A 15838-nucleotide genomic window follows, 5' to 3' on the forward strand; every position below is an offset into this window, starting at 1 on the left:
GGCGATCAATATGAGGGTCTTCTACTGGTGATGTCTGCCCACCTCCACAGTACCACTTCCTATTTTGCCTCAACCTGCCCACCAACTGAGTCCAGCCAAAACCCTCCATGTGATCCCCCACCTGCCTAGCAGACCTTGTCTTCTACTCCACTCTTGTCCTCCCCTATTGACAAATTTGCAGCCAGCAGATTATAGTCACAGTGTGAGGGAATCATTACCACCTGCTAATATTTTTATAGAATTTCATAAACTTGGTCATTCATGAATCATTTACAGTACTTTATTCCAATGAAGAGTTCACAAATCACTCAAATACTGGCAAAATGCATAATAATGAGTCATATTTCAGGAGGCTTTGCATTAACATGTCAGCTTCCAATACTGCAAGGGCTAAATTATTTCGCCAGGAGCCATTTCGGGTCAGAAGCATGGGAAGCCCTTTTGGGGCCTGGGGTAAGGGTAAGGAGGTATGGACAGGTCATGGAAAAGATAATATTTAAGAAGCAATCAATCATCCTGCCAGTCAAACCCCCTTCCCAGTCTCAAGATGCTGAGCTCCCAGGAAAGGAGCCGAGAAACTTCCACATTAGGTATCAAGTCTAGTTGGGGTAAAATGGTAAGAAGTATTTCTCAGTGGTTGAAAGGGCAGGACTTTGGGGATGGAGAGAAAAGGATACGGATTCCAAATCCGATACACAGCAGCTGTGAGACCTTGAAAGAACTGTTTGACAGTTATTTCCTTATCTGCAAAATGGTGTTAACACCTACTTCATAAGTCTCTTGTGTGAAATGGATTAAATAAGAGAATGTATACGAAGCCTTTAGCAGAATATCTGCCATGTAGCATTCAATCAACAGTAGCTTCAGTAATGATACATAGTCAGGGGTCCAAGAACAAATTTATCCCAGATTATTTCTTATCATGCAAGTTCCCAAGGCTTAGTTGGAAATGCTTTCATGTTGGATTTGGGAAATGTTAACACATTGGCATAAACGTGCACATGAGTAGCCCTTAACTTTAAAATAATAAATGACAATAACAACACTGGAGCCATTACAATGGCAATGAATTCATCCACATGCTCCCTGCTTTTTAAGCTTGCAAAAGGGAAACCCAAACCATGGGGGATTGGAGACCTTAGTTTCGCTGTAGGATTCTGCTCTCTGAGGAAGCAGGTTTGCTGCCAACCACGATGACCACCAAGAATGCGGTAAATCTAAGATTAACGATACTTCTAACATGTTATTCTAAATAGGCACTTGAAATAGCCTGGAATTACCACATGCCTGTATATCCTGTATTCCTGTACATTCCTTTACAATCAAAAGTATAAGAGAGTAACCCGATACTCATTAAATATGGAAATAGGAGAACCAAGCACAGAGTTATCAGGGGAACTTTCTCAGCAAGGACATGAACAGAACAGGTCAAGAACCGAAGGAAGAGCGAGAGGCATGGAGGGACTTGGCATTAGAGCCTGGATCCTTAGTGGGGCTGGTGAGAATGTGGCTTAGGCTGGGCCCCAGGTTGGCCCTCATAGCTCAGGTTCTTGTGTAAGAAATAATCCCTGGAGATAAAGGCCATTGCTGCACTCAATGCCCACACTGAGTCAGGACCTTGGTTTATGGAGCTCTGCAGTCTCTCTCTGAATGAGATACAGAAGGATTCCCAACATGAGTATGCAACTCCACAAACCTCAGATAGGATCGATTAGTCATGAATGGATCCAAACTCCTGCCCACATCTTAAAAGAGCTCCTCTGGGGTCACCCTTAAAAGGCATCTTTCAGCCTCTCATTCACCAGTTCTCATCTCGGCAATTAGCTTTTTCCGCTTCCTCTGATTCCCCCTAGCTCTGTTTCTAGGCTACAGAATATCCCCAAGTAGACCTCCCCTCCTTTATTCCTTAAGTTGTATCCCTTTAATCCCCAAGGAGGTTCTGCAATCCAGCCTCATCCAGGAATCACCTTTGACACTTAAAAGAAAGACAACAAATGCTATGTCTGGGTGATGTCAGAATGAAAGGAAAAACCACCAGGAACAGTGGATGCTAATTGTTATGGATTGAACTGTGTCCCCCAGAAATGTTTGTCAACTTAGCTAGGCCATGGTTCCCAGTATTGTGTGATTGTTCACCATTTTTTCATCTGAATTGATTTTCCTATGCTTGGTAAATCCTGCCTCTATGAAGTGGGATTAGCACCACTTTTGCTAATGAGGCAGAACTCAATCCAGGATTAGGTCCTGCCTTTAGTCAATTGCTTTTGAGATATAAAAGAAGGGTGCAGAGGCACAGGAAGACCTCACACCCCCGAGAAACAAGAGCCAGGAGGATATCTTGTCCTTTGGACCCGGAGTGCCTGTGCTGAGAAGCTCCTTGACTGGGAAAGATTGATGACAAAGACCTTCCCCCAGATCTGAGTTCTAACAAGAGCAGCTATAATTTACTGAGTGCCTGCTAGGTGCTGGGCGTAGTGTTAAATGTTAGCAAAAATAATTTTATTTCATTTTTTATAACCCTTAGATACTATTACCATCCCCACTTTATGGATGAGAATCACAAGGTCAGAGAGGTTAAGTGGGTACTCAAGAGCACACAGCTTGGTAAGTGGCAGAGCTGAGATTTGAATTCCAAGTTTCCAACCTTAGAGCTCCTAATTTTAATCACTATGCTACAACATTATGAAACGTATTGTGTCCTTGGTTCCTTATGTCTGAAACTGAGTGGCTGTTCCTATGATAGATGTGGAGATGAGAGTGTCTACCTGTGGTCTTTTGCTGGCCCTTCCTACAGCAGCTGGACAACAAGAGCTGCCAGGTGACCTTGGGTTATGGTCAAGGGCAGCTGGACCTGGAAATTTCTGAGGACACTAACATGCAATTCCTACAACAGCCTGATTCTGCTTGGGTGGATGCTGAGGACACAGTGCTCACCCTTGGGCACCCACTGACAGACGGCTCCCTACATAGAAGCTCACAGCCTTGCCCTTTGGGATACACCCTCATTTTCCTAGGACCCTTGTGCAACAGTGCTCAGAATTGAATCTGCTCATAGATGGAGAGCCCGCCACCTCTTGTCATGCCACCAGCCACATCTGTCCAGAACTTTCATGCCCCCAATTACCTTATACCATTACCCCTCACTGGAAACCCGTGGCAGTCCAGTCGGGTAAGTTGACAACTGTTATTCACACATTATGGGTAAGGACCCTGGGGACCAGAGGTTACATGATTTCTCCAAGATTATCAGTTAGTGGTGACAGAGGCAGCTAGAGCCCAGGTGACCTGCATCCCAGCACAGCACTTAACTTGACAACCCAATGTCCCTTTATTGCCTGTCTTCAGAAAAGGAAGAAAGTGGATTTTGGGGGGGAGGGGCAGAGATGAGGATTGAGATGCTCTCAGGTACTGTTTTGACCAAGAAAACCAAGGATACGAAATCCAGTCCTAAAAATTAGCCACAACCCCGATTCCCAACCCAGCAGAAAGCACACAGAAGGATAATGGCCGTGAACAGCAAAACCTGTAGGCTCAGCACAGTTCCGCTGTACCTGCCTCCCAAGTCAGTACACTGTACCCTGGGGACACTTTTTTTGAAACTGGTTGGGAATTCCACCTCATTCCTCCAATAATGCAGATTGGCTTACTGCTCTTGGAGGCCTGGGCCCACAACATGGACAGTAAGAAAGGAACTGCTTTGGGGAGTGTGGTAGAGAGTGATGTGACTGTCCCTAAGTACACAGAAGACTCTGCGCTCACCCCAGTATCTTTTTGCCACTGCTGAGGTCTCTGTCCCGAGTGGGTATCAGCTTCTGAAATGATCCTTTTGCACACAGCCTTTTAATTCTACATGTAAAAGCGATACAAGTGCATTGTAAAAGTCAGAAAAAGACCCAAGTCCATTTCACCAATTGTTATGGATTGAACTGTGTCCTCCAAAAGCCTATGTTGAAGTCCTAATCCCTGGTATCTGTGAACATGAAATCATTTGGAAATAGGGTCTTTGAAGATGTTGTCAGTTAACAAGAGATCATACTGGAGTAGCGTGGGATCCAACCCCATCTGAGTGGTATTCTTATAAAAGAGAAGAGACACAGACAGAAGAGGGAAGGCAGCCATGTGTCAATGCAGTTATACTGCAGTGGCAAACCAACAAATACCTGGAAGAGACCAGAGATGATCTTCTCCTAGAGCCTTCGGGGGGAAAAAAAAAAAAAACATGGCCTTGCTGACACCCTAAATTGGACTATTACCCTCCAGAACTGTGAGACAATAAATTTCTGTTGCTTAAAGCCACCCAGTTTATGATATTTTGTTACCACAGTCCTAGGACACCCATACACCATCCCAAAATAATAATTAACATTTTCAATTTTTTTCTACCCTGCTTGTTCACAAACATACACACATCACAATATATGTAAATATTTAAATCCTTAATGAGGATTCCATGTATGTTTTCATGTGGTATCTTGAATCTCTCCCATATGACTTCTTCAAAACTGTTTTAAATGGTTGTAGAAAACTCTCTTGCAAGACCGTGATACAATTTAACCATTCCCTCTTAGGGATTAAATTGTGTACCCAAATATATATGTTGTAATCCTAACTCCTATACTTGTGGATGTGATTCAGTTCGGAAATAGGGTTTTCTCTGTCATGTTAATTAGGTCATATTTGCATTGGGTGGGTTCTAAACCTAATTACTTCTGAGTTAGAAAAAGAGAAGAATGAAAACATGTGCACATATGGGGAAATGGTGGAAAGAGATGCCAAGTCAGGACTGCCAAGGTACCTGTGATAAGGAAGGAATCAACATGGCTGATACCCTGATTTGGACCTTTAGCCTCCAGAACCATGAGCAAATAAATTTCTTCTCTTGAAAGCCATTCACTTGTAGTATTTCTGTTACAGCAGCACTAGGTTACTAAGACACACCTCTGTTGCTGACCATTTAGCAATTGTTTTCACTTTAAATACCGTGTCCTGCTACAACATCTTACAAAAATCTAACTAAATTCCTCACTAAGTCCTTAGGATAGATTTCTAAAAGTAGAATTATCAGGTCCAGGAGTTTACATTTTTCGTGGCTCCTGATCATCAAGCTGTTCTCTGGAAAGACAAAGATAACTAAGGGTTCCGACCTCCTCCGAGATGCCCCTGAGTCCCCCCTTCCTGGTCTCTAGCCCCCAAGGGTTCATGTAGGCCCAAGGAACTCTGCTGATGAGATTGGGGCCCCCCAACGTCACCCCATTGGGGTTCAACTTCGCTTCAGCTCCCACTGAGGACCCCTAAAGCTGCACAGCCTCAGGTTTGATGAGGCACAGAAATAACAAGCTCAGTGGGAAAGAAACAATCTTTGAAAGCCACAGCTCTGCACCCAGGGCGAGCACACGCAAGTACTCACTTGATAAGTAGCAATTGTTTCTCGGTCCAGGGTCCGTGTCACCGAGACGCTGCCAGTGTTCTCATTGATCCTGAAAATTCCTTTAGGCTCTTGATCCACTCCCTTCCCAGTGAGCCGGAACTTGGACCCTTCTGGTCTGTCACTATCGACTACCTGGTCAGAAAAACAAGAGCAGACATTCAAGATTCCAGCTGGAAAACATGGAGAAAACACATTATAAACACACTGCAGTGGCCTGTCTACTAATAACAGGTACCAACACAAAGGTGCCAGGTGAACAAAGGTTTGACTAAGGCAGCATGGCCCAAAATAGCATCATTGGTTAACAGCTTTCCTCCTAACATGCAGATCTTTGCAGCTTACAGCCTGGTGAGCTTACCAGCACCGGGTGAAATATAATGATGGACCTAGAAGGGCGACAGCTCCAGAAAGTTTAGGGTTGGACATTTATATTATTTTTAGCTCCTGGGAAAACCGACTTTTTTTTTTCCTTCTTGCAAGCAAGACCAAACAGACAATGAAACTCATTTATTCAAAAATCCCATGCTGGGCGGGCACTGATCGAGGTTCTAGGTATTTAACTGTATCAAATTATCACAGAGCCACCTACCACAGCGTTTCTACTAGGTACTAAGCATGGTGCTGCCAAGTCTTTTATGCACATTTTCTTTAAACCTCTCAACAACGCTGAGGGCAGGGGACATTTTTGTTGTTGTTGTTAGTGGTCCTTGAGTTGGCTCCAACTAATGGCCATCTTATACGTAACAAAAAGAAAGCTGCCCAGTCCTATGCCTTCTTTATGATGATTGATATGTTTTAGTCCAGTGGTGTGGCTATTACATCAGTCCATCTCATAGGTTTCCCTCATTTTTGCTGACTCTCTGCCAAATAGAATGTTCCTTTCCAGAGACTGTTCTTTCCTGATTACGTGTCCCAAGTTAGCAAGCTGGAGTTTCAACATCCTCACTTCTAAGGAGCATACCAGGTGACATTACTATTCCTATTTAATGGATGAAGCCACTGAGACATGGAGAGATAAAGCAAGCTGGCTGTGGTCACAACTATCACAGAGATGAAGACGGGATTCAAACTCAGATCTTCTGTTTCTCTGGAGGCACTGCTGTGCTATACCGTTATTTCTAAATTAACTTTAGGTACATTTCCTACAGATTGTCAACGTTGGTTGAAAATTTGAAGAATAAATATAGAAGGTAAAGAACAGGAAGGTAGCTCTAAGCAAGAAAATAGCACAAAGGAAGGCAGGCAGGAAAGAGAGAGTCCAGAAAAATCCAGAAATGGAAGTCATTTGTGGCTTGAATAAAAATGAGGTTGAGAGGTGGTTGGGGACCAAATTATGGAGGTCTTTTTATGGCATTTGAAGACATCCAACTAAAACCTGAGCTGCTATTTGCATAAGATGGTTCTAGAAAAAAAAAATTGTCATCTGTGTTTAATGTCACTTTATCATCAATACCTGTGAACTTAAACTCCATTATAATAAAACCATCTTAAAGGTCATGAACACAATAGACATTCCTAGCTTTCAGGACATACAGATAAAAGAAAGCTGATGCAAATCCAGCCGTAGCCAACTCACAAATGAAAAGGCACGTATTCGGACATAGTTGAGTGTGCCTTGAGGTTTATGTGGCCAGTACAGGCAATGTGCCTCCTGGTGTGAACCAGGATCCGAGAGGCCATTTTTGCTGCCACCAAGCCTGCAATTCCGATGGCTGACACCAGGTGGCAGTGATGCCTAAGGCAGCATAAACCTCACACTAGGGTTCACCTGGTATGCCCAGCTAGTTGAGTCACAGCATCACACACTTCCATATAGCAATGCAGTTTTTTGTAATTTAAAATATTCTTTATTAAAATGAGCTGAGGGTTTTCATTATACACCAGTTACTTCCATTTTGTATTTTTAAGATTAACAGAAAATACTCTCCAAGGCAAGATTAAAAATAAGGTATGTGATACCTCCTGATGAAAACTTTTGATCACTGCTTTGCTTGATTTAATCCAACTGACCTTATCCCCCTGCCCCACCGCCCAGACCTACAGCTACTTGGAAGTTCCAGGAGGTCAAGAGCCAAGGCTTATAAGTTCAAAATTGGATCCCAATGCCTGGTGCAGTCCCTGGCATGCAGTGGAAACCTCAGTATCTGTTTAATGAGGAGTACCACTGTTTAGACAGACACATGCCTCAGTCCCAGCTTTGACAATGACCACCCATGTAACCTTGCACATGATCCTTTGCCCCTTTGGCCCTTGACTTCATCATCTATAAAATGGGGTTAAATATTTCCAGGGTTTTTAAGGATCCAATGAGATGTGTACATAAAGGACAGCTCTTGGCACATGGAAACCTCAAGAAATGGTAGCTGATAATCCCAATAATAGTAATAATCACAACAAATTATACTTTTGTTGCTAATAGGTTAGACTGATGACACCTCCAGGGATAAAAACCATCTTAGCAATAACATAAACACTCCCTTTCTAAAGGAGCAGCTTTCCTTTTTAAAAACAACTCACATACCTCTCTGGTTGGAGGTGAGGAATGCCCCGGTGGGAAGGGGCAGCTGACATACCTACTATTGCTCCTCTCCTCCTTATCCTAGGGCCCTACCAGGGACTTAAAACCCCTTGCCTCGTTGCCCTAAGAATGCCTGAGATAGGCAGGTCTTTCCAAAAGGCCCTGTCAACCTAAGACAATGTATTGAGACATGAACACAGGGGACCTACCAGAGCTGTGGAGCAGTCTACTCCCCACAATCAGACTTCTGACCTGTGTGTGCCAGACCGGGGTCCACAGGGAGGCCCTCCTGGAACTGCCCCTGCAGGTTCCCTTCTCCCCCTTGACCCTTGTCTGCTTCCCAAGAAATGGGCATCAGCGCCCCATACCTCCTGGGAGAGCCAGGGCGGGAGACAGCCTAAAAGCTCCTTGGGGAACCATGGCCACCCTCCCATCCCTCCATCTGCTACTCACCCCGGACTCAGAAATTCTCTGGGGTGACTTTTCCTTCTTCTGTAAATGCCAAGTCTGTGTCATTTCCTCCCTGGCTCTCAGAGAGCTCCAGCCACTTGACCTGAGCCAAGCGGGGTCCCGGATGGAGAAGCCAGTTTAATTAGCTCTTACGGCTAGATTTAAATGACTGATTCCCCAGGGAAGGAGGAAGTCCTACCGTGAGCTCCTCTGCCTGGTGCTGCACAGTCCTCTCTCTCAATATATTTTTTTCTTCCTTTGAAAATATCCGAACTGTCTCCTGTACCACACAGCTGAGTCCACTTTGCAGGCACACCATGACCACAACCCAGAACGGCTCCTGTAGACTGATTGATGGACCCCATAGCACCCCAGCATGGGGCGAGGGGTCTAACTTCCAGGGAGGGACCCGGTTCTCTCAGACCAGTGGTTCCCAAGACTTGAGCCTCCAACCAGCAGAGGCAACATTACCGGAACTCATTAGAAGTGCAAATTCTCAGGATCCACCCAGACCTCCTGAATCAGGAATGCTGGGGTTGGTGCTGGCAATGGACGCTTTGGCAAGTCCCTCCCCCCACCCCAGGTGGGCCTGATGCAGACTTGAATGGGAGAACAGCTGCTTTAGACTGAGCGGTTAGCCCAGGAGTACCGCTGTAACTGATTCTTGTCTCCACTGCCATAGTTGGCAGCCTTCAGCTGGAAAAGGCTGGGTCTGTTTGCTTCCTTCCTTACGGATCTATTTCTCTTAAACTTATACCATTAAAAGGAACTCTTTTAAAAGTGTGTTTTCTAGAACCTCAGTAAAGCAGAGCTGGTATTTTTCCACAGCACCAGCCCAACAACACCACAAGCTTTAAAGGCACCCAAGGAACACTGAAGGAAGGTATGGAAGGGAGCTGTCTCTCCAGGCAGAACCTTGGTTAATTCAGATTCACGGGGAACCTCTGCCTCTGGCTCCTTCGTCCCTAGGTGGCTGTCAGAGGGGCTCCAGCCCACTTCAACATTGCTTAGCTGGGCAGGTAGGAGGCACACGATGGCTATAAGCCCAAGGCTTCCCTCAGCTCCGCTGCAAAACAATTTGATGCGAGTCAAGTGAGTTTCCAACACATTGCCTTGAAGTCAGTACCGACTCATAGTGACCTTCTAGCGGCCAAAACCCAAAAAACCAAACCCATTGCCATCAAGTCAATTCCGACTCACAGTGGCCCTACAGGATAGAGTAGAACTGCCCCCATTGGGTTTCCAAGGAGTGGCTGGTAGATTAGAACTGCTGACCTTTTGGTTAGCAGTCATAGCTCTTAATCACTGGGCCACCAGAGCTTCATCTAATGACTGGGTGACCCTTATTACATTATGTTAAAAAAAAAAAAACCCAAATCAGTTGCCATTGAGTTGACTGCAACTCACAGCAACCCTGTGTGTGTCAGAGTAGAACTGTGCTCCGGGGGGTTTTCAGTGGCTGTGAGCTTTCAGAAGCAGATCACCAGGTCCTCCTTCCAAGGTACCTCTGCGTAGACTCAAATTGCCAACCTTTGAGTTAGTAACTGAGAGCTTAACCGTTAGGGACTTAGGCTGAAGTCCTGAAAATTGTCCAAGTGGCTACTCCACGGCTGTGGCCGCGGAGGCTGTGGTCTTTTGCTGTTGTTTAACGTGGTGGGATATAAGAAATCCAGTGTATTCCTTCTGGCCGGAATGAATCCCGCAGGGTCGCTTAGGACTGCAGCAGCTGTTAACACCCACTATGCTGCATAGCGGGGCTTCGCAATTAGCTGGTCCTTCCTATTCTTTGTAATTCAGCGCTTCTTTTCACAGTGGGTTATTGTTTTTTTTCTTATCTTCTGAGTCAGAATGGAAAGAATAGCTAATGATGAGAAAGAGCTCGGACACCAGGTGCCTGTGCCCTGGAAAATGTGTGTAAGTACCACACAGGAATCTTGCTGGGTACCTGGGTGATGGATTTCAAGGTGGCTGCTGCGGGAGTGGGGAGAGTCATGTGGCATAGCTGGGACTGCAGCCTTCTGCACCCCAGGGCAGGCAGGTGATATTGGGGGCTGGAGCGAGGCAAAGGAGTCCTGGTGGTGCAGTGGTTAAACGCTTAGCTGCTAACTGAAAGGTCGACAGTTTGAACCCATCAGCCACTCTGCAGGAGAAAGATGTGCCAATCTGCTTCTGTAAAGATTACAGCCTTGGAAACCCTATGGGGCAGCTCTACTCTGTCCTAGAGGGTCTTTATAAGTCAGAATCAATTTGATGGCAATGGGTTTACAGAGATAGGCAGTGAAGACTTGGTTTGCATTTACAGGGCCTTCTTGTCACATACCTCTTATAGAATTCTTCACAGTACAGACAAAACCAGTGTCCCCTTTGGTTCTCACGCCTAAGTCCTGTCCCCACATCTATTCTCTGCTGTGAGTAACTAGTGATGTCAGTCTGTGTGTTTTTAAAGTGTTTTTCGATGAATTTACATGCATACATATGTACCCATAGAATATACTGCAGTTTTGAGTGTTTTTACACAAGTAGGATCATTCTGTATGAAGTTCTTCTGCACATTTTTCTGCTCAATGTGGTTGGAGTATTCAATCATTCATTTCTAAATACTTTTGGGGGAATAATTTCAGATTTATGGAAATGTTGCAAAGATACTACAGAGAGTTGCCTTCTGCGTTTCATCCAGCTACCCCTACTGTTAACATTTGACGTAACCAAGGGACATCTGTCACAAGAAACTGACATTGACATAGCACAATTAACTAAACTCTAGATTCTAGGCCTGTGGATTTCATCAGTTTTTTTACTGGGATCCTTTTTCTGGTCCAGGATTCCACGTTGCCTTTAGTTGATGTGGTTTTTAATTGTACATTCTGGTTCTTCCCCCTGAGATCAGACTTTTCCTTACTTGTACTGGTATCAGTTACTTTTTTTTCCCCCATATGGAAATTGTAGTCACTATATATTTTTTTTATATCAAAATGACATAGCCACCAGGTCCATGTATCATCGTTGGTATAAGGGCTTCTGACTCTGCCCTCTGCCTATCTCCATCCTCACTACTGCCTTAACTCAGATCTACATCCCATATTTTTGCCTGTTTTGTTCTCAGGACCTAGCACACAGTAGGTTTCCAGTATTTCCAATAAATGTTTGCTTAATGAATAAGTAAATGAATATTTCAATAGTCTCCTAACTCCACCTCCTTCACTAATTGCAACCATTCTAAAATGCAAACTTAGATCTGTCCAGGACAGTATCTAGATTAAAACCCTTCCATGGCTCCTACTGCCCTCAGGTAATGTCCTAGAGGCCCTCTTGGGTGAATCCCCACCTACTCCTCCAACCCTACTTTTTTCCACAACCACCCGTGAGTCTTCTGAACTTTGCCTGTCTGCTCTGGGATGTATGCCAGCTGTTCCTTTTCTTTCGGCCCCCTGCCTCCCACCCTGTACGCTAAAGGAGACCCCTTCTCATCTCCCTGGATGCAGAGTTAGGAGTAGCCACTCACTGAAGCTCTCCTGACCCCTTCTTGTCCCCCTGCCCTTATAGACTTTACCACGTTCCCTCCCTTGGTCTCTTGGCTTACTTACCAGCGGGGTCTGTTAAGGCAAAGACAGAGCACCTCTTTGTGGCTATAGGTCACTGTTCCTCAAGCTATTCTTTCTTTTTCCCTTTCACATTTCCCCAGCTGAGAGCACAGAAGACACTTAACACTTTCCGTGAAAAAGGGCAACTTTATTTGCATGTTTTTATATGATTGTAAAATGCTACATAAACTCACAAATTAAAAATAAGGTCTGTTGTATTTTTGTTTTTTAATGCAGTCACTTTATCTGTGTAGCAGCAGTACCTTTTCATTTCTTTGTTTACAAATCCCCAGTGGTAACTTCCCAGGTAGTGGTGATACTTAGAAGTGGGTCTGGGACTTAGCGACCCTCCCCTGTCTTTGTAATCTGCAATGGGACTCCTTATGCAAGGACCCTCTAAGTAAAACATTGCTCGTGAAAAGCACCTTCAGGGTCAATAAACTAGCACCCTTCCCCATCACATCCAACTAGACTGCTACCTCTTAAGGAGTCCTGGTGGCATGATGGTTAAGTGCTCAGCTGCTAACCAAGAGGTTGGGCTGTTCGAACCCACAAGGGTTCCGTGGGACAAAAGACCTGGTGATCTGCTCCTGTAAAGATGACAGCCTAAGAAACCCTATGGAGCAGTTCTACTCTGCCCTATAGGGTTGCTATGAGTCAGAATTGACTCAACAATGACAACAGCAATGTGAAAATTCTGGAGACCCCTTCTTTTCACAGGATAGAAAATTACACATGCAACATGATCAGAAGAATGTAAAACTAGCAAATTATTAGGAACTTTCCCCCCCAAAAAATTACCAAAAGAAATAAACCACACATGAACACCTCTGGGTGATAAAAGCTAAAGTAAAATTTTTTTCCTTTGTCCTAACAACATTTTCAGTTTTAAAAACTGAGCCTATTATTATTTATAACTATTTTTATACACATAAGAGGAATTATTTGAGCTTGATGTAAGCGCTAATTAAAAGATGTTTTCTACTCCGTGCTAAAGAGAAAAAAAAAAAGACTTACTGCCTTCATCTATAGTTACTAAAAAACATTTGTGTTTATCATTAGATGGACTCTCTAGCATAATCTGTAAGCATTAATTAATTCTCAGTTGTGGTTCAGTCCTTTGCATGCCTTTGAACTTGAAGACACTTGGCCATTCAGCATTCTAGGCAGCTATTACATCCACGCCCTTCTTTCACTCCCAGGCTGGCCAACTACTTTCAGCCTTTAGATCATAAATTGACAGAGACCTGAGGAGAACCGAGGGCCAAGAGTCCGAAGTACACTAGGGGAGAATGATGGAAGCAACACTCTGACAATCCAGTGAAAGGGGCACCCAAACTCATACCTGTAAGACCAGTGGTCCCCATACTAGTTAGGGATGGCCATGTTCACCACTGAGTTCAAAATTCTTTCCACTGTCCACGGAAGCTGATGAGGTGAAGAGTAGGGTAGTTGATCTGGGAAGGGAAATCAAGCTCCAGAAACACAAGATGAGGGGATATTTGATTCTACCTCCTTACCCTTCACCATCTATTAGCAATGCCAGCTTTGTTTCACTTCTTCTTTCATAGTGAAGACATTTAAGATTCTGCCCAAGCAGAGCTTAAGCTGAGTTCCATAGGATTTGATATTGTTTTTTACTTTATTTTATGACAAGTTTATAAATTCTGGTTTTTACATACTCTGTGCTCCAGATTTTTTTTTTTTTTTTTTAAAAAGATTCTTTACATGTTTTTAATTACAGCAATTAAGGGAAGTCAATAAAACATCTCTCCCCTTCCCAGCCCCCTTCCTGTCTTCCCCCCACCCAGAATCTCTTCTTTGTTTTTTTTTTTTTTTTTAATTTTTATTAAGCTTCAAGTGAACATTTACCATTCCAATCAGTCTGTCAGATGTAGGTTTACATACATCTTACTCCCTTCTCCCACTTGCTCTCCCCCTATTGAGTCAGCCCTTACAGTCTCTCGTTTCGTGCCAATTTTACCTTCTTCCCTCCCTCTCTATCTTCCCATCCCCCCTCCAGTCAAGAGTTGCCAACACACTCTCCTGTGTCCACCTGATTTAATTAGCTCACTCTTCATCAGTATCTCTCTCCCCCCCACTGACCAGTCCTTTTCATGCCTGATGATTTGTCTTCGGGGATGGTTCCTGTCCTGTGCCATCAGAAGTTCTGGGGAGCATTGTCTCTGGGATTCCTCTAGTCGCAATCATACCATTAGGTGTGGTCTTTTAATGAGAATTTGGGGTCTGCATCCCATTGGTCTCCTGCTCCCTCAGGAGTTGTCTGTTGTGTTCCCTGACAGGGCAGACATCGATTGTGGCCGGGCACCAACTAGTTCTTCTGGTCTCAGGATATTGTAGGTCTCTGGTTCAAGTGGCCCTTTCTGTCTCTTGGGTTCTTAGTTGTCGTGTGACCTTGGTGTTCTTCCTTTGCCTTTGCTCCCGGTGGGTTGAGACCAATTAATGTATTTTAGATGGCTGCTTGTTGGCATTTAGGACCCCAGGTGGCACAATTCAAAGTGGGATGCAGAGTGTTTTCATAATAGAATTGTTTTGCCCATTGATTTAGAAGTCCTCTCAAACCAAGTTCCCCAGACCCCAGCCCCTGCTTCGCTATCCTTTGAAGCTTTCATTTTATCTCGGAAACCTCTTTACTTTTAATCCTGTCCAATTAGGCTGACCTTCCATGTTTTGAGTGTTGTCTTTCCCTTCACCCAAAGCAGTTCCCATCTACAGATTGATCAATAAAAAGCCCTCTCCCTCCCTCCCTCCCTCCCTCCCCCCTTTGTAACCACAAAAGTATGTGTTCTTTTCCGTTTTTTCTATTTCTCAAGATCTTATAATAGTGGTCTTATACAATATTTGTCCTTTTGCAACTGACTCATTTCGCTCAGCATAATGCCTTCCAGATTCCTCCATGTTATGAAGTGTTTCAGAGATTCGTCACTGTTCTTTATCGATGCGTAGTATTCCATTGTGTGAATATACCACAATTTATTTACCCATTCGTCCGTTGATGGACATCTTGTTTGCTTCCAGCTTTTTGCTATTGTAGACAGAGCTGCAATAAACATGGGTGTGCATATATCTGTTTGTGTGAAGGGTCTTGTATTTTTAGGGCATATTCCGAGGAGTGGGATTTCTGGGTTGTATGGTAGTTCTATTTCTAACTGTTTAAGATAACGCCAGATGGATTTCCAAAGTGGTTGTACCATTTTACAACCCCACCAGCAGTGTATGAGAGTTCCAGTCTCTCCGCATCCTCTCCAACATTTATTATTTTGTGTTTTTTGAATTAATGCCAGTCTAGTTGGTGTCAGATGGAATCTCATCGTAGTTTTAATTTGCATTTCTCTAATGACTAATGATCGAGAGCATTTTCTCATGTATCTGTTGGCTGCCTGAATATCTTCCTTAGTGAAATGTGTGTTCATATCCTTTGCCCACTTCTTGATTGGGTTGTTTGTCTTTTTGTGGTTGAGTTTTGACAGAATCATGTAGATTTTAGAGATCAGGCGCTGGTCTGAGATGTCATAGCTGAATATTCTTTCCCAGTCTGTAGGTGGTCTTTTTACTCTTTTGGTGAAGTCTTTAGATGAGCATAGGTGTTTGATTTTTAGGAGCTCCCAGTTATCTGGTTTCTCTTCATCATTTTTGGCAATGTTTTGTATTCTGTTTATGCCCTGTATTAGGGCTCCTAGGGTAGATCCTATTTTTTCTTCCATGATTTTTATCGTTTTAGTCTTTATGTTTAGGTCTTTGATCCACTTGGAGTTAGTTTTTGTGCATGGTGTGAGGTATGGGTCCTGTTTCATTCTTTTGCAAATGGATATCCAGGTATGCCAGCACCATTTGTTAAAA

The 15838-nt window shown here is 43.9% G+C and overlaps 1 protein-coding gene across 3 annotated transcripts in view; it reads right to left on the bottom strand.

The window, feature by feature from the left end:
* Positions 1-15838, bottom strand: part of CDH13 (cadherin 13) — a 1235721-nt gene that overhangs the window by 585099 nt on the left and 634784 nt on the right. For all 3 annotated transcript variants that reach the window (XM_023558128.2, XM_023558126.2, XM_064273735.1), the window contains exon 5: positions 5408-5560. In XM_023558128.2, the coding sequence (XP_023413896.2) occupies positions 5408-5560 (153 nt within the window). The remainder of the gene's footprint in view (positions 1-5407; positions 5561-15838) is intronic.

This window comes from Loxodonta africana, chromosome 21 (assembly GCF_030014295.1).
Source record: "Loxodonta africana isolate mLoxAfr1 chromosome 21, mLoxAfr1.hap2, whole genome shotgun sequence".
NCBI lineage: Eukaryota > Metazoa > Chordata > Mammalia > Proboscidea > Elephantidae > Loxodonta > Loxodonta africana.